Below are 24,917 nucleotides of genomic sequence, written 5' to 3' on the forward strand. Positions count from 1 at the left end.
TGCTTCTTTTTTGAGACAGGCTCTCTCACCGACTTACAGGGGCTGACAGTGAGCCCCAGCCATCCTCTTGTCCCCACCTCACACTGGGATCACAAGAACCAGTTGCCACGCTGGATTTTCACAGGGGTGCTGGGGTTTGAACTCAGGTCCTCATGCTTGTGCAGGAGGCACTTTCCCAACTAAGACACCTCCCTGGTTCCCTAGGTTATTACTATTAATAATAATCCATTATTAATCTTGGGTTTACATGCAGCTGATCTATTTCAGTCCGTTGCCATCTCTGTCTTTGTTGGTGTTTAATTTTTCTGCCTTTGGCCAGCCAAAGCCAGACTGCTCTTCGGTAGCTGATAGAAGCCCACAGCTGATAGGCTTCTACAAGTCAGATAACCCAGGCTCATCCCGTGTCTCTGGTCTGGAGTCAGCCCTTCTCTCAATGGCATTGATCTTGACTTATACAGCCCAAGTGCTATAGCCGTTGGATATCATTTGCCCACTTCTGAAGTTCAGCCTAACCACGGCCACAAGTAATGGCTGTACTGACTTCCATGACAGCCATCTCAACCCTCAGTCTCCACTCTGCCTTTCACATGCTATTCTTTCCCCCTGACTATCCTCCCTTCAGACTCTGTCACAGCCATCATATGGCACCTCACTCCATGTCTGGGTGCTCCACTGTGCCCCGTGTCCCAAAGCATCTTTTCACATTGTGGAGCCTTGTGTGAGCCTGCCCCTTGCTCATCACCTTGTCACAGTCCACCCAAGGGCAGGGGTGTTCCTTTCTTACAGCTTCCTCTCACTTGGTTTTCCAGCCCAGATGGCTCTCCGAGGCACTCTTAGCCCATTAGATCGTCCCTGGCAAGCCGCTCTGTCTCTCCTAGTGGTCACCCATTAGGAGGCACACACTGACGAGGGGTGGTGAAAGGGCAAGTGAGCGGGTACTGAGCGCTCAGGGAGATGGGTTCTGCTGGGCATTTTATATGCGCCATGTCATGGGAGCTCATTGCCAGTCGGTGAGCTAAGTGATAGGATTCCCATTCTGGAAAGGGAGTAAGTCGAGAGACCGTGCTAGGATTCATCCAGGGTCTGCTGTCTCCAAAGGCCAGAGCAACTCAGTCTGCCTTATCATGGGAGCATGCGTCCTGGACTAGACTTCTACTTGGCTGGATTCCCTGGAGGCTTCTCTCTCCCTCTCACCGCCCCACCCCTACTCGTGTGTGTGTGTGTGTGTGTGTGTGTGTGTGTGTGTGTGTGTGTGTGTGTGTGCAAGTACATGTGCATGTAGAGGACAGGGGTCAACCTTGGATGTGTTCCTCAATCGCTCCCCACCTTGTTTTTTATTTGTGAAGGTTCCTGGCTTTCCGGGAACTCATGATTCAGCTAAGTTGGCTGGCAGGCCAGCAAGCCCCAGGGATCCACCTGTCTACACCTCTCTAGCATTGGAATTACGAGTACAAACCATTATGCAAGCTTTTACTAAGAATGCTGGAGATCAAACTCACATCTTCATCCTTGCTCGGCTAGAAATTTACAGAAGAGTTTTGTCCTCAGCCTCTGGAGAACGTTTTCAGAGTCACCCTTCAAACTTGCAAAACTGTTTTTTTCTTATCAAGGGCCTGGGCACTGTTTTCAGGGCTAAACCCGCAGATTGCACATTCTGGCTTCACTCTGTGATGACACGCATGGTCATGCCAGCCTCCAGCCTGTCCTTTCTCATCTTCCCAGCCCCTGCTGAACTCCTGAAGCCACTGAAGTGCCTCCTCCTCTGAGGTGTTCTCGCCTCCTTGTGAGCAGGGGGGGCAGTTTCTCCTTTGGTCTCTTCACTCCAGATGGAGCCGTGGCTGTATGAGTTACTCTTTTGCGGCTATGACAAACGCTTCTTAAAGAAGGAAGGAAGGGTTTACTTTGACTCACAACGTAGGCTGCAGCCCTTCATAGCAGGGAAGGCAGCTGGTCACATTTCATCCAGCCAGAAAGCACTGAGAGGATGCTGTAGTTTCTCCTTTTCATTCATTCTGGTACCCCAGTCCATAAGATCATGCCTCTACATATAGGGATATGGTAAGCCTTTCTGGAAATAGCCTCAGAGATACAACCAGAGGTATGTTTCCACAGTAACTCCTCAAGTAGACAGTCAAGATTGACCATCACTGTGACCCAGGAACGGTGCTCCCCACAGATGCTAAATGTATGTTCGAATAGATGCATAGTGTGTGGTACCAGCTATCCCACGCCCGCTCACACAGGTTCAACATAAGTTTCTTTGAAATGGCCTTTGTAATGTAATATCCTGTGGCCTTTGCTGCTCTGCACTTCTTTGTATGCGCTCATTTCTGCCTCTGAGTTAAATCACACCCTGTGCTTGCGGATGCTACTGGAATGAGGTTCCCAGTGCATTGCCTTGCACAGAGTTGAGACTCCGTAATTATCCATTGAATTGAATCAAATGGAAGGTTGTACAGAAGGCAGGCTCAGGGGAGGTGCAGGGCCCGCAATCAGCAGAACGGCAGACAGTTAAAGCAGCTCGACTCACCACAATTTCTTTTAATAGATTTTTCTGTACAGATTTGCTGTCAACATGGGTTGCTGGTTTTGAAAAAACGATAAATAACCAGGGAGCTGTGGTGGCTCTCGTGGTGCAGAGACTGGCAGCCTGTGCCATTTCTGGTGCCATCCTCTCTGAATTTCTGGGTCTGGACAGGACTTTATCTAGCACCAAGGGGGGTCAAAATGATACGTACAATTGCCTCATACTACATTTCCTTGACTCCCGTGTTCTGGATGGGCAAATATCGCCAACTCTGCTCCTCCGTGGATGCCTTGGTCCTTCGTCCCTTCCGTCCCCTCTGGAAGTGCAGACCTTTGAGGAACTAATGCTGATGTAAAAAGTCAAGCTGTTTATTTGGCTTCAGGTCTCTGCTGGATGGGGAGAGCAGCCCAGCGGCCCACGTTGCCATCCTGTTCACTCATTCAGCAAATGCATGTTAAGCATTCATTGTGTTTCGGATGCTGGCAGATGCTGGTGGACGATCCTTGGGCCTTTTGGAATCATGGTAGATACAGGTGTTCTTCAGATATGCACACAGGTGTGTAATTGCAAATAGATCTGATGCCACCTTTATTGTGAAGTCCATGCCTCTTCCCCATCTGGTTCTTTCTGGACACCCTGGTGTTCTCATGCCGCTTGGAGTTCTTCCAGGGCAGCCCTCGGCACCCTAGACTTGGAGTGTCTGTGGGCTGTGACTTCCAAGCCAAGGACTTGTTCTCTCTTAGAGAACTGTGCATTATATCAGTGCACAGCCATTGAAAACAGGAAAAAGGAATGAGCAGACATTCAGTACCTCCTGTCCCTGTGGTTTAAAAAAAAAATGCACCGACAAAAGCAACTTAAGGGAGATAGGGTTTCTTTTATTTTCAGATTTTCAGGTTACTGTCCCTTGTAGAGTACTCAAGGCATCAGGAGCTTGAAGCAGCTATCATTACACCCATAGTCTAGAACACAGAGAAATAAACGCACCCAGGATAGCTCACTTGCTTGTGTTCAGCTACAGATTTCCACTCTTACACAGTTCAAGAATCCCTGCCTAAGGAATAGTGCTGCCCACAGTGGGCTGAGTCTTCCCCCTAATAGTTAACTTAATTAAGGCAGTGTCACACAGACATGCTCACAGTTCAACCCAGTGTGGGCAGTCCCTAGTTGAGATTCTTCCCAAGTGAGTCTGTTTGGGTCAGGTTGACAGTTACACATTGTTATACACATTGTTATACACATTGTTATACACATTGTTATACACATTGTTATACACATTGTTATACACATTGTTATACACATTGTTATACACATTGTTGTTCCATCAGACAGCAGGCAGCCCCGAGGCCGTGACAATGGGCTGAACTAGCTCTGAACTTCAACTCTGTTCCCCAGAGGATTGTAAAGGAGAAACTGATACTTGGGAAGCAGCCAGCACAGGACCTGGCCTCTCTCTCCACCCTCAGAAGCTTCCTCAAGAGGTTGCAAGACTGATGAAAGCAAGCAGCCTACTCAGTTTAACTTGGCATTCTCAGGTCAACCTGGGTAAGGTCAGGACAGAATTAGACACTCAGGTATGGTCATGTCATGGAGCCAGAAGAATTGGCATAGGCCTAATGTCAAAACATAAAGAACAGGGTTCAACTTCAGGTCTAGTCTGTTCCTTTTTGCTCTGTAGTTGGAGAGAGAAAAAAAAAAGCACCCTTCTCAAATTTCTTCTTAAAAATATACTCTTATCTCCCACCAATCTGGGAGGGAGATTGTCTTGGGAGATGAGAGGTCTTGAGCACCCCCATGGGTACAATAGAAGTTTGCACCTCATACCTCAGAGGTACCCACAGCCACCTCTATGTTGGCTCACCTGTAGGAAGCAATGTAGGTCTCAGTGTAATTAAATCCCTCCACTTTTCTGCCAGGGTCTAGCTCCTGGAGCCCCATAGCTTGTATCTCACATAGCCTGACAATGTGGAGAGAGGTGGGGCTGGGGGCTGGGCTGATGGGAGATCTCTGAGTGGTGTTTTCTACAAGGCCCCTGACTCTTAATCCAAACAGCTTCTGTGGGATTCATCTCCTGCTATCTGGTAAGGATAAACTACCACATATGAGGGCAAAGATTATCGCCTCTTATGGTCCTTAGTCCAGCATCTGACCCCCACCTCCTTTCACAACGGAGTCTCACGTGACCCAGGCTGACCTCACACTCAGTATGTAGTCAAGGATGGCAATGCCTGAGTCTCATGCTTCCACCTCCTGAGGGCTGGGATTTTAGATCTGTACCCAGGCCTGACTAAGACAGTACTAAAGATCAAGCACAGGTTCTCATCTGTGTCAGGCAAGCATTGTGTCAACTAAGCTCATCCTCCACCCTTTCAAGTTGACAGACCCTGCTGCTGCTCCCCAAATCTGGAAACTCCCTAAATGTCCAGCATCTACAGATAGCTCCCATACCCTGGTTTTTATTTTCAAAGCTCCCTTAAATGAGGAAGAGAGAGAGAGAGAGAGAGAGAGAGAGAGAGAGAGAGAGAGAGAGAGAGAGAGAGAGAGAGTGCGCGTGCGCGCTGGAACATACCATTGTGTGTGTAGAAGTCAAAGGCCAACTTTCTGGAATTGGTTCTCTCCTTCCATTCTGTGGGTCCTGGGGATTGAACGAATGTCATCCAGCTTGGCAGCAAGCACTGTTACCTGCTGAGCTATTTCACCAGCCATGGGTAGACTTTAAAGGCAAGGCAGTCGTGTGGTTCCCAGTCTAAAGAAGCAACAGGCCATTGCATGGAACACACACACACACACACACACACACACACACACACACACACACACACATCCCACTGATGTATTGTTCCCCTGGCCCCTCCTTGCCTTGTCCTGTTTCAATTGAATTCTCGTGGCTTACTTAAGACCTCAACAAATGTTTCCATTCACAGTTTTGACTGCCTGGAACCGACCAGTAGTTGTGTTCTGCCCTCTCCCTTTAAGCTTGTCAGCAATTGGAGGGCAGCTGTATCACGTGCTGGGCGGAAGAATAAAATCATGCCCTGGGTCATTGCTTGGCTACCTTCCAACTCTGCAGCAGCTACAAAGCCGACCAAATTAAAAACTGCTGGAAAATTTAAGACGAAAGACTATGTATCCTTCCACCCCTTCCTGTCATAGTGCCAGTCTCTCCCTATGGTTTTTATTTTTTATGGTGTGTGTGTGTGTGTGTGTGTGTGTGTGTGTGTGTGTGTGTGTGTGTGTGTTCCCAGGACCTTTGTGATTAAATGGTTAGACGGAGTATAGGAGCATGTGATTCTACTCTGGCATTGAGTTAAGGTCGCCAAGGATTGATTCCTGCCTCATCTATGATAGTTGTAAAAACAAGTATCATTTTTTTGTTGAAAAGAATAGAGCTTCCCTTGTGTGAGGGACTGGGTGGGCAGGACCAGGGCTTTGCCTTTTCCCTTGGCAATCTCCCAAGGAGGGAAGTGAACCCGTATGCTGGAATGAAAGGCAAGGGGAGAAGAGAATCTCCCTGATCCATGGGGAAAATCCATTGTAGGCAATATGGTCTTTTCAGAGATACCCAGGCCCTGACTCCCTGGAGATCTTTGACCAAGTGCTTTATGTGAAAAAGGGGATTGAAGATTATGGTTTGGATTTGGGTGGGAAGTCCATGCTGGATTACCCAGGTAGATCTAGTAGAAGCACAAGGTACTTGAAAGTGGACGAGGGAGACAGAAGGGTCAGAGAGATGCAACCAGAAAATCCACCCCTCTCCTCCCAGTTCTAGCTTTAGAGATGGTATGAACCAAAAGATAAGGAATGTGGGCAAAGGGGTGAGAACACAGTCTCCCTAGAATCCCACAGGAGTGTGAAGCCTCACTGATGTCTCCACTTTAACTCAGTGAGATCCACACTGGTCTTCTAACCTACCACCATGTTTCTAGTTGTTTGCTTATGCAGCAACGAAAAACTAGTCCAGAAATTCTGGACACAAAAATCCCCATCGGGGCTATGAGCCTTCAGTGAGAGATCCACCAGTGAGACGCACCCACCCCTGTCCTGCAGAGTGAAAATGGTCTCTTGAGCATCCTTAAGCAAGGAGGAAGCTCTTCATTGTCCCTGCAGACATTCTATTTGGTTGCTTCTTCCTCTCGTTGTCATGACAAAACACCTGGCGAGCCGCTTAAGGAAGTATTGTGGCTCACAATTGAAGGTGCAAGTACGTCATGGCGGGGACGACTCGGTGGCTTGAGTGTGAGGATGGGGAGAAGAAATGAAGGCTAGAACTCAGTTCCCCCTTTTTTCCTTCCCCCCTTTTCCTCTGTGTTCAGTCTGGGCTCCAAAGTGCATAGGGTGGTGATGTCAACACTAGGGTGGATCTTCCCTCCGCAGTTAAACCTATCTGGAAACACCCCCATAGGGACACACTCAGAGGTGTGTCTCTGTGGTGATTCTAAATCCGGTCACGTTGACAGTGAAGTGGGGCCGTTACATCACAGTCCTGGACTGTGGGCTTTCTGCCTGGCTTCTTGGGCTCTTGAGTGAGTATAGCCCTTGTTTGTGGGATTTTTGTGATAATCTTGGAGTGTTGTCTTCTGTACAGATGCATCTAGAAAACTCTAGAAGGGAGGAAACCTATGGGTCCCATAGAATTATGTGTTTCTTTCTTTCTATCTTCATCCCATGAATGTTGTATCTTTTTCTTCAACAGTTGTGTCTTCAACAGTTCTATTGCTTTGATGAAACACCATGACTAAAGCAACTTGGGAAGGAAAAGGTTTATTTGACTCACGCTTCCACAACACTTTTCATCATGGAAGGAAGTCAGGACAGAAACTCAGACAGGGCAGGAACCTAGAGGCAGGAGCTGATGTAGTGGCCATAGATGAGTGCTGCTTACTGGCCTGCTCATCATGCCTTGCTCAGCCTGCTTTCTTACAGAACCCAGGTCCACCAGCCCAGGGATGGCATCACCCACAATGGGCTGAGTCTTCCCATATCACTAAGAAAACACCTACCTCTTATGGAGGCATTTTCTCAATTGAGGTTTCCTCCTTTCAGATGACTCTGCTTCTGTCAAGTTAATATAAAACTGGCCAGCACAACTAGTAAATTCATATTAGCTTTTTCAAATATTCTTTTGGCATAGTTTTAGAGTCACGAAAAATCTGCAGAGATGTACACTTTCCTCACATCCCACCCCGAGCTCCCACACTTCCAACTTACATTGTTAAATACAGTATGCTTGTTAGAATTGTAGTTCAGCATTGTAGTGGTTTAGTTTTGGTCATTTTAATATTACTTTTTTACATTTATTTAATGTGGTTCGGGAGTGCGTGTGGCTGACATGTGGAAGTCAGAGGACAACTTTCGGGAGTCAGCTCTCTCCTTCTGCTATGTAGGTCCCAGTCAGCAAATGCCCTCACCTGCTGAGTCATCTTGCTAGCCCTGGTTTGTGATTTTTGGAAAGAGAAGCTCATGTTCTCTAGCTCACTTTAAACCCATTGTGAGCCTAAGGCTGGCCTTGAACTCCTGATCCTCTTGCCCTGACTTCCCAAACCCTGGGATCACAGAGGTGGGACACTGTAGCCAATCCCATCCTCTCTTAAGATCCCCTTGGCTGTGAATCTCGCAGACTTGGTGTATGGTGACCTTGACAGTTCTGAGGAGAACCAGCCAAGTGTTTGAGGGTTGTCCTGTTGCTGTTGTTAACATTGTCCTTTTTTGGTTTTGTTTGTTATCTCTTAATATGTATGAGTGTTTTGCTGGCATGTATGTTTGTATACAATATTCATACCTGGTACCAGCGATGGCCAGGAGAAGGTGTCAGAGGCCCTGGAACTGGAGTTAGAGCTGATTGTGAGACATCGTGTGGGTGCTGGGACTTGAAATCAGGTCCTGTACTTAACCAATACACCATTTCTGCAGCCCCTGGCCAAGTGTTTTTTTGGTTTTCCTTCTACTGAGATACGCCTGACCTCTCTCTCCTCATTAGGTTTTGGAATGCGACTTCTGAGAAGAAAAGGCAAAGTAGCATTTTGACCTCATCATGCCCACAGCGTGCAGTCTCAGCAGCCCGCATGGCTGTTAAAGTTGACTTGGAGTGTGACTGAGGCAGCATGTCAGGGTAAAGCCAGGCCTTGTCCCTCCTTTCTGTACAGTACTGTAAAATGAGGGACGTTGCTGACACAACCCACAACTAAGGAATGGGGAATTGTGCCCCAGTTTAAACCACGAAGATTTACTAAGTTAAGTGGATTTTTTTTTTGAGATAAAGTTGATCTATGCCAGTGGTTCTCAACCTGTGTGGGTCATGACCCTCTTTGGGGATCAAATGACACTATCACAAGATTTGTCTAAGACTATTGGAAAACACAGATATTTACATCATGGTCCATAATAATAGCAAAATTACAGTTACAAAGTAACAACAAAAATAATTATGATGGGGGGGGTCACCACAACATCAGGAACTGTATTAAAAATTACAGCATTAGGAAGGTTGAGAACCACTGGTCTATGTGGGCCTGGCTCTTCTAGAACTTACTGTGTACACCAGGCTAGCTTCAAACTGACAAAGGCCCTCCTGCCCCTGTCTCCCATGTGCTGGGATTGAAGATGAATGCCACTAAGCCCAGCGGTTATCTGGAATTTTACAGCAAATTCTCCCTCTATTCATTTATTTAGTTGTTTATATCAGAATGGATGCCTAGATGTTTTATGCTTTTGCTTATAATCCAATATAATTTTTATTTCAAGTTTGACTTATCCATTCTCATGTGTGTGTTTGTGTGTGTATATGTGTGTATGTATATGTGTGTGAGTTCATATGTGTGTGTGTGTATGAGTTCATACATTTGTATGTGCATACTTGAGTGTTTGTAGGACAACCTCTGGTGTCATCCTCACTTTGTACCTTGTTTGACACAGGATCTGTTTGTCATTTTGTCACTGTGTATGCCGGCTAGCCATGAGCTTCTGGGAACTCCCCATCTCCACTTAGAATCTCCCCATAGGAGCACAGCATTACAGATGAGTCGTACCACACCCAACTCTATGTAGGTGCTGGATTCAACCTCGGGCCCTCAGGCTCACATGGCAACCACTGTATCCACTGCATCAACTGTCCAGCCCATTTCACATGCTTTAGCAGTGTCCGGCAGAGAGCAGATATTTTAACAAGGTTCATAGATTTTCCTTTTACTGTTTTTATCTTAGAAATTCATTGCCACACCCAAGGTCTGTGTGTCCCTCTCTTTTGAGGGGGACAGGGAGGCTAAGATGTTATACTTTAGATTTAGGTCTACAGTTATTTCAAGTTTGGGGAAAGGTTTATAATCTGTGTCTTTGTTGACTTTCCTGCTTCCAGACATCCAATCCAGGCAGGGTCCTTGTTTAAATGACTGCTTTCTAAGTGGATTTGCCTTTGTGTCTTCAAGAGGTGAACTGGGGATGCCTGGATGGAGTTCAGTGTGTTGAGTGCATGCTTAGCATGCACAAAACCCTGCATTCCATTCCCTGCATGGCATAAATCAAGTATGATGAAACACACCTATAAGCCCAGAACTTAGGAGGTAGAAGCAGGAAGATCAGGAGTTCAAGACCACACTCAGCTATATGATAAGTTCAAGGTTAGCCAGGGATCCATGAGATGCTGTTTGGGTGTGTTTCTGAGCTCTCCGTTCTGTGCCATTAAGCTATTCTCAATGCCATCCTGTTTTGACTATGATAACGTTAGAGTGTCTTTAAACCTATAGTCAGTACCTGTACTGCCTTTGCTGTGAGCTTCAGGACCAGTTTGTCAATGACAAGGAGATGCCTTCCTATGGTTTTGGCTGAGAGGTTTATATTGCCCACATGTTGATCCTCTTCACATTTAGTTTGGTTTCCCCCAAGTGTTACATTTGATGTTACCGGAAAGGCACTACTTTTAGTTTCAAATTCCAGTTGTTCTTGCCAGTGTGTGGGAGGGTGGTCAGCCTGTGCAGTGATAATGGCACCCCCTGCAGCCTTGTGACATTCCCTATATCTCCTCCATTGGAGGCGTTCAGCTCTTTCTTTCTCGGGATGACTAAGCCCAAGGCTCTAACACTCTGGCCCATCCACATCTCTGCAGCTCCCTTGTTTCCCTTCCTTAAACGTGCTCACTCCATCATAATGTTCAGACATTGCCACTGCCTCAACCCCTACTCTGTTTCCCCAAACCTATTTTCACACATAAGTGCTTTTTGAGGATATACCGGTTTTGAATGACAACGTAGGTGTTCCAACGTCCTGTTCAAATGTCCCTTTTGCTAGGAACCCCTCCACTTCCCAGTGTTCAGCATCAAAGTCAGCCTCATTCCACACAAGCTCCCACCTGGCACCTGGAGTGCAGCACACCAGTCGCATGGTCCCCCTGGGCCTGTCTTTTCCACTCCTGGGAGCAAAGTGGGGCATGTCTCCAGGCTCCAGAAGAGGCACTCAGTGATGCTTCTCAGCTGAGTGACTATAATTAGGGATCCTGCACAGGGAACCTCGCTGTGTATGGTCTTGAACTTATGATCCTCTTGCCTCCCCTTCCCCAGTGCTGGGGTTGCTGCGTTCACCCCTGCCCAGAGGTGTAACCCCAGGGCTTCATGTGTGCCAGGCAAGCTCTACCCATAACCCTCTTCACCTTTAGAAACCTTTCTTCACTCTTATTTCCATACGTGTTTCTCTCCTGGGGCTCTTGGGGTTCTCAGGCATAGAAGTTTAGGGTTCACCAAGTCCTGTGGCTATCCTGTTCTTTATGGGGAGAAAAAGGAGGTTAAGTTACCATCTATGACAGACCTATGCTATCCACGTAATTCCCATGCACCGATTGGGTAGACAGTGTCCCTGGTCCAAGAACACATGTGTTTTTCAGTTTACATAGTAAGGGATGGTTCCATGGGCAGCAGCTCAGCAGTGTCAGCAACTGCCCCACACCCTTTCCTTCATTCTCGCCAACTTCGCATGTTAGCTTCTTCAGGCGAACTCGCCTCTTGTCTCTAAAAGGGCCATAGCAAAGTTATCCATAATAGCCTGAAACAGTGAGGGAACAAAGAGGAGAAAGATTTGCCTACCCTGGGACTCTTTTTTTTTTTTTTAATTTTTATTCCTTTTATTTGAAGTATCAAATTTTTATGTGAATATCTTTCTTTTTTATTTTTTATTTTTTAGCTTTATCAACTTGGGTATTTCTTATTTACATTTTGATTGTTATTCCCTTTCCTGGTTTCCGGGCCAACATCCCCCTAACCCCTCCCCCTCCCCCTCCCCTTCCTTATGGGTGTTCCACTCCCCATCCTCCCCCCATTGCCACCCTCCCCCCCATAGTCTAGTTCACTGGGGGTTCAGTCTTAGCAGGACCCAGGGCTTCCCCTTCCACTGGTGCTCTTACTAGGATATTCATTGCTACCTATGAGGTCAGAGCCCAGGGTCAGTCCATGTACAGTCTTTGGGTAGTGGCTTAGTCCCTGGAAGCTCTGGTTGGTTGGCATTGTTGTTCATATGGGGTCTCAAGCCCCTTCAGCTCTTTCAGGCCTTTCTCTGATTCCTTCAACGGGGGCCCCGTTCTCAGTTCAGTGGTTTGCTGCTGGCATTCGCCTGCCTCTGTATTTGCTGTATTCTGGCTGTGTCTCTCAGGAGAGATCTACATCCGGCTCCTGTCGGTCTGCACTTCTTTGCTTCATCCATCTTATCTAGTTTGGTGGCTGTATATGTATGGGCCACATGTGGGGCAGGCTCTGAATGGGTGTTCCTTCTGCCTCTGTTCTAAACTTTGCTTCTTGGGACTCTTTCTTAAATAAAAGGAAATTATTCCTAAAAACTCCTAGAACTATTTCCACTCAAAGTTCAGTGACTAGAGTTGTATCACATGGCCCCCTGGGTAGGGGCGAGGAGCATCACTACTGACTTGAAGCAGTCAGGATCTCACTCTGGACCCAGGAGGGGCAGATGGCTCCTAGACTAAAATGGGGTGTCTTCCAAAAAAAATTAACACTGGAGAAAACCAGAAGTGTCAGCTATGCTGTCACTGCTGAGAGAATCACTTCAGACCTAACTGCAGGAAGCCACAGCAGATCCTACAGCTAGTAGAAAATAGAGCAGGATTTGAATCCACCTCTTCAAATCTCCAGTCTGCCTCAGCCGGCCAGCTGGACCTCATTTCAGATGGCACTTTCTAGAAAATAAAATGAGATGAAGAACCCCCCTTTTCTTGGGGTAAAATAAGGCAATCTCTGAGCCTTTGCAGCCTGCCCTTCAGCTAGCCCTTTACGCTTTTATTAAGTTATGACTAATGGCGGGCGGGTGAGCGGGTAGAGACTGCACCCTCTGGCCGAGCGAGAGCTTCAGACCATTCTAGAGTAAACAACATCTTCAGATTCTGCGCCGAGAAAATTCAATCGCGGACCTTTGTCTTTCCAAGCTCTGGGACTGGCAAGCGGGCTGCTGCTGGGCGCTGCTCGGGTTGAATAGAAAGAAACCTTCCAAGGCGGGCGGGCTGTTTTGGGAAAGTGGCTGCTAATGGGGCCTCGTGGGGCGGGGGCCAGGCGCAGACTGAGCAGTTTGCATATTGGTTTTTACGAACAACTGGCTCTGAGTCAGCGGTTAATGGAACGGGAATGGGGTTCCTGCCCAATGGTTTCTTCCAAATACTCATTTCCAATTGTAAGCATATCCCGGCCTTTCTTCTGGGCTTGTTATGTCTCTGTGAGTGAATTGAAGAGGCAGGCCAGAGGGGCGGAGTTCTGACTGTAGCTGTGTTCATCTGAAAACCTTCTGAACAATGCCCTCAGAGGGGAGACCTCATTCAGACCCACCTTTAGGAGTCCTGACTGGGAATATCATCTTTCTAGTCAGAAGGAGATATTTAAAGACCGATGTGTTTATACACTGGCTCTAGCTACATTTTGTACAGATGTGGATTTTCCTCCTTCACAAAATGCAGACTTATCAGGAGTTTATAATCTCAGCACCCAGAAAGCAGAGGCAGAAGGATTGCTGCAAGTTTGAGGCCAACATGTGCTACTTAGTGAATCTGGGGGGCAGCCTGGGCTACCTGTCAAGACCCTGTCTCAAAAAAACAAAACAAACACAAGCTACAAATGCTTATCTCAGAAGTGCACAATAATACACACAGTCAGGCTAAAGTTCAGACTAAAGTGTAAATGACTTTCAACCCAACATGCTCCCACCTCCCCATCCCCCACCTCAACAACATGAAGGCTTTTTAAAAACTCCTTGGGAAAATTCTGCCTGTGCATCGAGCTTGTGCCCCAAAGAGTGACCTTTGAATAAGAGTTACTTATCCAATAAATACTCGCCAAGCACAGAGAGTGTTAGAGATATCATCTTTAGTAGCAGTAGTGGCTCGCTGAAGGGACCGGAAACTCATTTTATCTTCCCAATAGACCTCGGAAGTTGTCAATATTATTTTCACTCCCATCTTGTAGATGAGGAAACTGAGGCACAGGAAATGAAGGGGTTTGTCCAAGGTCACATAGCTAGAAAGAGGTAGAGCCTGAGTTTGAATCTAGGCATCTAGTTCCCAAGCACTGTGCTGTCTGAACTCTTGGGAGTCTGACAGTAAACAGAGGACAAAGTGTCCCCTGGCTAGAGTGAGATTCAGTTGGTAGAGTGCTACCTTCCTAGCATGCACAAAGCCCTGGATTCGGTCCCCCAGTGCCCTAGAACCACAGAGCTGATAATATATGCTTCTGATCCTAGCACCAAGAGGCAGAGGCCAGAGCTTCCAAAGTTCAAGGTCATTTTTGCCTACTGCTCTGTGAAAAACTTTTCCTGGGGAGGTGTAATACTCATATCTACTCACTCCAGATAGGGAAACCAGGACAGACCGAAGTATAGATATCGCCAAAAACCAGTTTGGTGAACCACTGGGTTTTATTGGGGCCATCTGCAGGAATATGGGTGAAGGGTTGGTTACCTACAGGAACAGAAGTGACTCAAAGACAGCTGCACCACCGAAGCCCATCCCAGTGTGGGTGACAGCTCACAAGGTTGGGAAATGGAAGCACACCGCACAGCCTGCAGGCAGCTCAACAGGTTGTAAACTGCCTCAGTTGGTCTAAACCTCTTCCGGGCAGCTGCGCTGGTTTCACTCCTTCCGGGCAGCTGCGCTGGTTTCACTCCTTCCGGGCAGCTGGTCTGGCCACAGAGCCTTCTTTGGGCTCAGCTCTCCTTTGCCAGAGGGAGTGTCTTAGTCACTCTCCGTTGCTGTGAAGGAGCACCGTGACCACTGCAACTCTCATAAGAGAGAGCATCTTACTTTGGGCTGGCTTACAGATTCAAGGCTTTAGGCAAACATGGTACTGGAGAAGTAGCTGAGAATTCTACATCCAGATCCACAGGCCGTAAGAAGAGAGAGAGGCACTGGGCCTGGCTTGGGCTCTTGAAATCTAAAGCCCACCCCTAGTGACACATTTCCTCCAAGAAGACCACGCTTAATCCAACAAGAACACAATCCTAATCCTTCTAAGTAGTTCCATTCTCTGATGTTTAAAAATTCAAATATATGAGCCTATTGGGATCATTCTTATGCACACCATCACAGGGGGATTCTTTAACTTGTTCTGGTAGGAGGATACCTAGTGACTATGGTCAGTTTTAGGGACTTCCTGAAGCTATTTTGAGTTGTTTCATCTTCCTGCTTAAGGTACTGCCTGTAGGGTAGAAAGTTTTGATATGAGGCGGGGGTGTTGTTACAAAACAGCTACATAGTAGTGTTGTTGTAAAAATATATAAATAAAAAAGTATAGTCTTTTACCCCGCTGGGTCCTCACTGTGGTGTCCCAAGATATCTGCTAGATATCTTGGCGGAAACACATCCCAGCCGCATACTTTCCTACACTCAAACCCCCACATAAAAGAACACACAACACAATAATCTTATATCCAATTGGTAAAATATAATTGCCCACTTAAACATACAAAGCCTGGTACCATCCATCCCTTGAGAACATTAATAACAACATGCAAATACACAGAGCAGAATCTTAACATCACCTGCCATGGCTTCTCCCCTCTCTCCATCCTCCCCCCCCCCTTTTCTCGTCTCCTCCTCTTCCTTCAAACTTCTCTCCCACCCATCCTTCCTTCTCCTCCAATGACAGGCCTCCTTCTATCCTGTACCTGCCCCTCACCAGTACTTTACAAATTCAATGGAGAGGTGGTTCTGGTGAAGTCACCTGAGTTCTGAGCCCTTGACTAGGCAGCTGTCTTGGGGCAGTGGAATTAGCATCAAAAGACAGTAACTTCAGGGCAAACCACAACATAGTAGGTCCAAGGCCCCCCTGAGTTACAGCTAGACCTCCTTATCTCAGACAAAGCAAACATCTTTATCCAGCTTTCATCCTGATCATCCTGATTTGGGGAATGTTGGAAATATATACCTACAGTATTTTCTTCAAGTGGTGGCAATTCTATGGAGAAATTCTAAGGGCAGCAGAAGGCTGAGCAGAGGTCTTGAAAGTCATAATGGAGTCCAGTGTGTGATAAGGGACTGTAAGAGAGTTGAAATGAGGAGGATAGTTAGATGGGCTCCTTTGCATTTCATAGAACATTCTGGCTGCACAGTGACAAGAAGATGGGGGCAGAGAAATTCAAGAGAAAGCACCTGGGTAGGAGGTGGATCTTCTGGGCAGATGGATGACAATGGTGGCTTAAGCCAGGACTGGGCATGGGGAGTGTTGGTGAGGAGAGGCTTTGGGAGGTGGGGCGGGCAGTGGCTAGAGAACTTGCTAGTCAATATGCTTGATAAAAAGGGTAAGGGAAAAGAGGCCAAGGGTGTGCTCCAGATTTCAACTTAAACCATTTGGTAAACCGGGGTACTTGGAAAGAATATGTATGTTTATTTCACAGAGAATTTTTATACAAAGCTTTCCTCTTCTAAGTTCATGCTCAAGCACCATGCAACCAAGTTACCAAGACAAACAACACAAACATACAATACACTCTTATACATATATGCACACATGTACATACATGCATATACATACAGATACACCCATATCACATAATTTTAAGTATGTTTCTAATTCTATTTTGGACCATATCCATAACTACCTTGGGTCACTTATAGCCCATGAGCACTCTTGACCAGCAGGTCGGACACACTTGGTGTGAACAGTGGTACCTCCTACTGAGGTGAAGGAGGATAGGAAGAGAGGGTTTGTTTTTGCATGGTTGTGGTGGACATGAGGGTATTGAATCTCAAATTCTGTCTCGGGATGTCTAAATTGAGGTCTCAGGAGACTGATAGAGTAAACAGAGGTCCATCCATCGGGCCTGGCTGGACCTTTCACGGGGACATTCTCAGTGTGTAGGCCAACAGGATCTCCTTAGAGCACATCAGGCAATTGGATTTCTTGTGTGGAAAATGTTGCATCATGGTGCTGTGAGGACCATAGTCACTCTAGACTTAAAATGTGTTTGGTGCAGCTATGAAGTGAGTGCTTCGTTTATTGAAATTTAAATGACTGTGTAGAACACTACAGACCTACAGTGAGACAAGCAGAAAAGTCAGAAGAAGCCAGGAGCCCCAGCCTTCAGGAAGCCCAGCCTCACAGCCATAGTTAAACATTTCAATTGCCTGCCCCGGAGCGCATGTTTGAGGTCACCTATATTTTCCTGCTTTGTTTTTTGGAGAATTATACAGAAGGGCAGTTGAATGAATTTGGACACAGGAGCTGGGTAAGGTCTGAGGAATGTTAAATTCTGCTGCTCATGAATGAGGAGATGCCCCAGTGGGTAAGAGCACTTACTCCATAAGTGTAAGAATCTGAGTTTGAATCCCCAGTGCCCACATAAAAGTTGAGCATACCTGTCCTGTCTGTAACCCCTGCAGTGGAGATGGAAACCTCAGGCTCAATGAGAAACCCTATCTTAAAGGGATAAGGCAGAGAGCTACAGAGAAAGACACCCAATAGCCTCTTCTGTGCCGTGTATGCAGGGCATGCACACCAACACACACACACACACACACACACACACACACACACACCATACAAGAGTCAACTGGGCCAGGGACTTCCTAATGTTAGTTTCTCTTTAAGGTGACACCTGCTTCTCTATCTTGGTGCCACTGACTCATTCCCTATCTAGTTACAAGTGGGTAAGTAGCCCCCTGTGCTTAAGAGTTCTCCAGAGTCTAGGCTGCAAGAGGGAGGACTGAGTCAATAAAAAATAAATAAATAAGATGGAAAGATGGGCCGTTGCTTTCATTAAGGTTGATTGCTGCTGCTAGATTAGCGCCTTCAAACCTCCCAGGGACCAATACCCTTGGAGAAAATGACCCTTGTGAGAGGATGTGAGGTCCAGCTTTCAGGATGAGGAACCAGAGGTCAGCATTAAGTGCTTCCTGCACTACCGGGCTTGTGGATAGGAAGTCCAAATGGGGTTGTGCGTTTGAAGGAGTGGGGCTGTAGGTCACTATCCCATTCTAACACTTCTTTTGCTAAATTGTACTGTAGATTTTCAGTATTTGAAAAGTGAAAAGAAATCAGTAGTCAGGTTGGCAAGATGGCTCAATAGATAATGGTGAATTACCAACAGCCAAGGCTGACCTCCATAACACACAAACAAATACACACACACACACACACACACACACACACACACACACACACACACACACACACACTGGAAGTTCATTTTCAGCTGAGGATACAGGACTGAAAAGTGGAAGTGTCAGGACTTAGTCCCACAGTTCATGAGAGCTGAGGAGCCCAAAGCAGAGCCCAGAGCCCTGGAGGTCCCCACACAGCAGCTGGGGATAGGGAGGGAGGATCATCCAAAGAAAGCCTCAGGGAAGGCAGAAGATGGCTGAACTGCACATGGACAAGGCTTAGGAGATAACAGGCTGAAGTCAATGACTTCCTTCCTTCCATCCACAGTGAGGAAGCACTATGAGCCCCAGAGGAAAGTCGGGCAGATAACAAAGACAGAGACCTCAGGGAGCCACTGTGCTCACCCTACTCCTGTTTCTTCCAGAATCTTCTCTAGGAGAAGATGGATCTCTGCATTTATTCCCTTTTCTCAGGAAAGCGAGAAGGACCTCAGGCAGAAAGTTGAGATTAAAGGCACAATTAGGCTGTCTTAGGAAAGCAGCGGGGATCGATGGCAGGCTAGGGAGTGACTGTGAGCTGACTGAGGAAGGAGAAGCAGCATCCCCTCAACGTCAGTATTAATCACGGATGTTGAAGAGTCCTCTTGCACCCCATCTATCCTTCCCCGACACGTGACCAGGCTCTTCCTTACCTTTCAGTATCCGAGTTCCAGGAGGAAGGAATGAACGCCATCAACCTGCCTCTTAGCCCCATCTCCTTCGAGCTGGACCCCGAAGACACCATGCTGGGTAACTAACTGTCCTTCTCGTCTCTAGAATAGCTTAGTGCACACACCTTAGGTGCCCCTGCCCCAAAACTCCTTTTCTTTTTCTTGCTCTCTTTTTAGTTTTAGGATTTTTTTTTATTCTAAGAATTTATTCTTTGAGAGTTCCATACATGTTTATAATGAAATATGATTTTATCTACTTTTATTTTCTAACTCCAACCCCCTCACCAACATGTCCTCCTTCTCAACATTGTCTCTTCTCCCTCCTCTTCTTTTTAACGACCCACTAAATCTGACTGATGCCGCCCACATATACACAGCTGTGGAGCTATGCACTGGAACACAGGCAGTTGACAAGGGAGGCACCACCAAAGAACCATTCTCCCTCCCTCAGAGACCACCAATTGCCTAAGACTCCATAGCAAGGGGTGGGGCCTCCAGAGCCCCTCCTCCATCCAGACTGGATGGATGGCTTAATCTTGTGCACATCTGGTTCCGTAGCCACAGCTGCTATGAGTTTGTAAGTGAGGCAGCCATGATATGTCCAGAAGACACCATGTCAGAGCGCTCCTCCCCAGCCTCTCTGGCTCTTATGTCAGTGTTGTCTCCTCTTCCTCAGCGTTCCCTTGGGGTTGAACACGCATAGTTACTTATCCCCAGCACTATCGCCAGTTAGGCCGAGGCTGCTCTCAACCTCTGTGAGAGAAGCTTCCTTGTGCAGTAGGCAGCATTCAACACAGAGACCCTGTTTCCTTTTACAGAGGAGAATGAGGTGCGGACAATGGTCGATCCAAACTCACGCAATGACCCCAAGCTTCAAGAGCTGATGAAGGTAAGAATCAGTAAGGAGAGGTTTCGGGAGGCTTTCCCACAGCCTTCTGGCCTTGGCAGGAGTCGTGGAGGCACCAAACAAAGGCCACTGCAAGGAGGGCAGTGTCGTGTCATGGTTCCTCAAAGGAACTTGTAAAGTCAAAATTAAAAACAGCCCCATTCTCCAGATGAGGAAACTGAGTCTCAGGAAACCACGTGATTTGTTTGTTGTCTGTTTTAAAAAGATGGAATTGGAGGCTGGGAATGTGGCTCTGTTAGTAGAGTCCTCTCCTAGTGTGCACACCGCTCCCATCCCCACCAGAGCATAACCTGGCATAGTAGTGCATGACTGTAATCCCAGCACTTGGGAAGTGGAGGCAGAAGCATCAGAAATCCAAGGTCACCCTGAGTGATATAGAGAGTTTGAGGCCAGCCTGGAATAAGGAAGGAGTGGTGAAGGGGGAAGACTATGTGTTGTATAGTAATTCCTCTGCAGTTTAGTTTTTCCTTCTTGTCCCCTCTTCTTTGTCCCAAGCCTCACTTAAAAACAGGTCTTGAATAACTAGTCCACAAATCCACTTATCATGTCTTCCTGCTCAAACCCTGTCTATAAAGGCAGCTGAGTCTTTCCTCTGGCTCTCTCCTCAGCCTCAGATAATCTTTGTTTTAACAAAGGGACAGCTGGCTCCTAGCTGTAGCACTCCCTGTCCCCAGGCTCTGTTTAAGCCGCTCCTTCCATTTGGATTGCCTCTGGCTTCCTGCACACTACTTCCTAAGAAGTCCCCTCTAATGGCCATTGCTATGACACAGCCTCTATGTACAGCAATGGCCCCTTAGCTTCAGCGTATTAGTTTCATCTCTACATGCTCCTGCTCTTGAGCCCAGCGCTTGCTCCTCCCTACTCCTCTCTCTTCTAACCTTCTAGCCAGTGAACTTCTTGGGGTTAGAGAATTCCCTTTCTTTGGAATCATTATATCCCCAATGTCTAGCACAGCATGCTATGGATAGTGGGCGTTTCATATGCATTGGCTGGGAGGGAAGAAAAAGAAGGAAGTGACAAAAAGAAAGAACCTTTCATAAAAGCAGCCAAATGTGGCTCTGGAAGAGGTCTTGGTGTGTAAAGTGCTTGCTATGCACTAGAACCCAGACTGGAAACTAGGTGTGCTGATGTGTACTAAAAAAGCCTTTCACTGAGGGAAGAGGGTGATGGTAAATCTAGTCTCAACAAATAGTGACTTCAGTAAAGAGACCCTGTCTCAAGAAAAATAAGGTGGAGAATAATGGATGGAGATGACTAAATCCGACCTCTGGCCTCTACACATGAACACATATGCCCACATGCAAGTGCATTCCCATGGATATGCAATGTGCGTGTACGCACACATGCACAACTGCAAGGCTATTCGAAAGTAGAATCAGACACAGGCTCTTAGCTACTGTTACAGTGCCATGCCTACCTGCTGCCATCCTCCCGGCCATGACAGTCATGTACTAACCCTTGGGAACCATGAACCCCAAATTAAAAGCTGTCTTTTATTGTTGTACTTGGTCTCAGTAAGAGCCCCACAGACATGTTGGGCTATAAAAAATGGGCAGCTGGCCCCTTCTTGATACCTTCTGGGCTGTACCCATTGCTGCCTGCCATGGCCAAGGAGAACCCTGAGCCCTCACTTTGCCATGCAGGAAGAGGTGGGACAGCTGCAGGTATAGTTCTGTCTGCCCTTGTACCATCTGGGGCCCTTGGCCTGAGAGGCAGATACTGGAGAGGGTTAACTCTGCATTGGCAATGGTTACTTTTTTATTGTTGTGACAAAACAGCATGACTAAGGCAACTTACATAAGAAAGCTTTTAATTTGGGGCTCACAGTTCCCGAGGGTTAGAGTGTATGACCATCATGGCGGGGAGCATGGCAGTGGGCATGGGGCTAAAGCAGTAGCTAAAGACTTAGATCTGATTCATAAGCATTACAAAGAGAGAGGGAGGGAGGGAGGGAAAGAGGGAGGGAGGGAGGGAGAGAGAGAGAGAGAGCGCGCGCGCCTAGTGACATACTTCCTCCAATAAGGCCACATTCCCTAATCCTTCCCAAATTATTCCATCAACTGGAGACCAGGTATTCAAATACATGAGCCTATGAGAGCCACTGTGATTCAGACCACCACAGTTGGTCCTGGTATAGTATACTCCCGTGCTAGGGTGGGCAGCACTGTAATAGCCCAAGAGACCTCCAAGAGGAAACAATCAAAACAAGCTCTACTGTATGGGCTCCAACAGTAATCTCCTAGACCGAGGACCTGGCTTGCAGAAGACTGGAGGTGCACATTGCTGGGCACAATCAAAGCACAACATTGCCCAGCAGGCCATAGTCTCACTCCAAGGAGAGCTTTGACTTTCCAGATTGAGGAGACATTGGCCACGTTGAAATCCCAGTCTTCACGGCAGACCCTCTCATCTTCTATTCAGAGACTCCTCAGAAGCGAGGCTTTGGGGGAGCATCTAATCATTACTGCTTACTTTTCTGTGCTGTCTGTCTGGGTAGGACCTTGCAATGGACAACTTGATTGGATTTAGAATCACTATGCAAGCAAATCTCTGGCCATGACTGCAAACAATTATCTAAGTTAGGCTAATTTAGGAAGACCCACTCTAGGTGTGGGCAGCACTATTCTGTGAGCTGAGGTTCCCCCCCCCCGCAAAAAAATAATAAGAAAGAGAAGAAAGCAAGCTGAACACTAGCAACCGTCTAGCTCTGCTTCCTGACTGTGGGTACAATGTGAGCAGCTGACAGGAACTACCTTGCCAAGTAGGCCATTGTCACAGGCAATTCTTTTCAACCACCTAACTCAGGAGTGCTTTGGTCTACAGTGTTAAGAGATCAGAAACCAGGAGCTCAACAGAAGTAACTAGCTTGCCTCAGACTCACCGATGACAGAGATGAGTATGCACAAGTTCAGAGATGACAGGACTGTGCACGTGCACAGGGCTGTAAGTCAACTACAGTTGGTAGAGGGGCAGGCACACATACGTCATGGACATCAGAGGGATGAAGACACATGTGCACACAGTTGAGGATGACAGTGGTACACACACAAGTCAGTAGATGAGGCTTGGGTTTTGACCCATTTGCATAACTCTAGTCTATACTCTTGCTTGGTACAAAGCCTATCCCTTTGGGGAAGGGCCTGGCAGGGACAGGAAAGGTCATCAGAGTCACCAGTTCTGCCCACACTAGAAAGGCTAACCCCCTTTTGTCGTAGAGTTCCTATTGTTTCCATGAAATACCATGATCATGAACAACCTGGGGAGGGAAGGGTTTGTTTTAGCTTAGAGTTAGTGGTCCATCACTGAGGGAAGACAGAACAGGAACTCAAACAAGGCAGGAACCTGGAGGCAAGAACTGATAGAGAAACACAGCTCACTGGCTTTCTCAGCTTGCTTTCTTATAGAACCCAGGACTACCAGACCGAAGGTGTCACCCCCCATAATGAACCTGACCCTTTCTAGTTCAATCACTAATTGAGAAATAACCTAAAGACTTCTTACAGTCAGATCATCTCGAGGCATTTTCTCAATTGAGGTTCCCTCTCTCAGATGACTCTAGCTTGAGTCAGGTCAACAGCAAACTAGCCGGAAATGCACAGGGGCACTGGGGCTCACACCTACAATTTGCACACTGGTCCCATGCCCGCTCTGCCGATTTTAATTATCTAGCGTAAGAAAGCTAGTTTCCAAACAGATATGCAGCAGCTCCTCTCTGACTCCCGCGCTGTCTCTGTAGGTGCTCATCGACTGGATCAATGACGTATTGGTGGGAGAAAGAATCATCGTGAAGGACCTCGCTGAAGATCTCTATGATGGCCAAGTCCTGCAGAAGCTCTTCGGTAGGAGAGGGGAGACTTGAGAATGATGGCTGGCTCTTAGCTGAGAGGCAGTCCTAGGTCACAGTGACCCACCTGAGAGAGGTGGGAAGAGAGGGATGGAAACATGAGGGCTTTAGCTACCTTCTGGAGGTACTACTTCATGTGATGGAATGGTGGGGGTGGTGTTTTGGAACCACATAGGTCTGCTCTTTGTAGGTGTGAGGTTGGGCTATCCAGGGTCAGCAGCTAGGTTGATGAGAAGCCCCCACTGGAGGGATATAAACCATACCTCACCCTCCAGAAACTGCTCTCATGGCCTCTCACACATGCTTGAATGGCCCCTTTATTTTTAAACTTTTGTGGCTGAAGTATGTATGTGCATGTGTGTTTGCACATGTGCAGGTGCACACACACAGACACACACACACACACACACACACACACACACACACGCTTTTGCTGTGTGATCCCACACCCCCCATCTGTCCATGTAGAGATCTAGGACCAATGGGAAGGAAGGGAGAGTTCTGGGATGATCTTGGTAGGAAATGAATGAAATAGGCTTTCTTTCTCACCTTCTTTGTCTCAGGCCCACACCAGCCCAAGATTCTAATTCCTGTGTCTAGCTGCTTTTTAGCTACCTCTGCATGGGTGCACTTGGGTTTGAGTAAACCCTTCTAGAGAAGTAACCCCAGGTACAGTGTTGTCAAGATGTCCTTCTTGCTCAAAAACCTCTCCTGAATCTGGCTGCTTTGCTATTTTCAGTCACCTCTCTGCACTTGTCGGAACAGTTGAAAAGCTTCTGAGCTTGCATCTACTCATCTCATCCCACCTCTTCTGGTCTGTTGCCTGCTAGCTGCGTCACCTGGTTAAATCACAGGTCCTGTCCACCCTCATCTAAAACTCCCAGTGGCCTTCTTGCTGATCACCATCCAGACCACTTAGTGCAACACTTAGGACCTCAGATTTTTCTCCACAGCCCCACAACTCTCTGTAGCTTCTCCCCAGACACCTCTACACACATGCTCACAAGACAGGGCAAGTCAGGTGAAGTAAGTGGCTATCCTTGCTGTTGGTTCTACAATCTGTATGTCCACCACAGTGAATTATTTCATAGCCATGTGTTCAGCCCGATACTTCACTCTTGTGTCTGTCTCTAAGGCCCGTTTTCCTCCACCATCCATCAAGACACCATTATTGTTCATCCATCTGGCCTCAGGGTCTCCCTTTTATACCCTATGCATTATGGCCACATGTAGAAGACAAGGCTATGGATTCTCCTTTGCTCATTCCCCACCCCTATATCTGTCTAAGGGGAAGATATGAATGTTCAATTTTATGTATTCTAAAATACTGCAGAATCTGAAAGTTCACACTTGACATA

The 24,917-nt window shown here is 47.1% G+C and overlaps 1 protein-coding gene across 2 annotated transcripts in view; it reads left to right on the forward strand.

Annotated features, from left to right (window-relative positions):
* Parva (parvin, alpha) overlaps positions 1-24,917 on the forward strand; it is a 161,949-nt gene that overhangs the window by 95,141 nt on the left and 41,891 nt on the right. For both annotated transcript variants that reach the window (NM_020656.3, XM_087584913.1), the window contains 3 exon segments: positions 18,798-18,887; positions 19,627-19,697; positions 23,452-23,554. In NM_020656.3, coding sequence (NP_065707.3) covers positions 18,798-18,887; positions 19,627-19,697; positions 23,452-23,554 — 264 coding nt within the window.

Source organism: Rattus norvegicus, chromosome 1 (genome assembly GCF_021556685.1).
Source record: "Rattus norvegicus strain SHRSP/BbbUtx chromosome 1, alternate assembly SHRSP_T2T, whole genome shotgun sequence".
Classification (NCBI taxonomy): domain Eukaryota; kingdom Metazoa; phylum Chordata; class Mammalia; order Rodentia; family Muridae; genus Rattus; species Rattus norvegicus.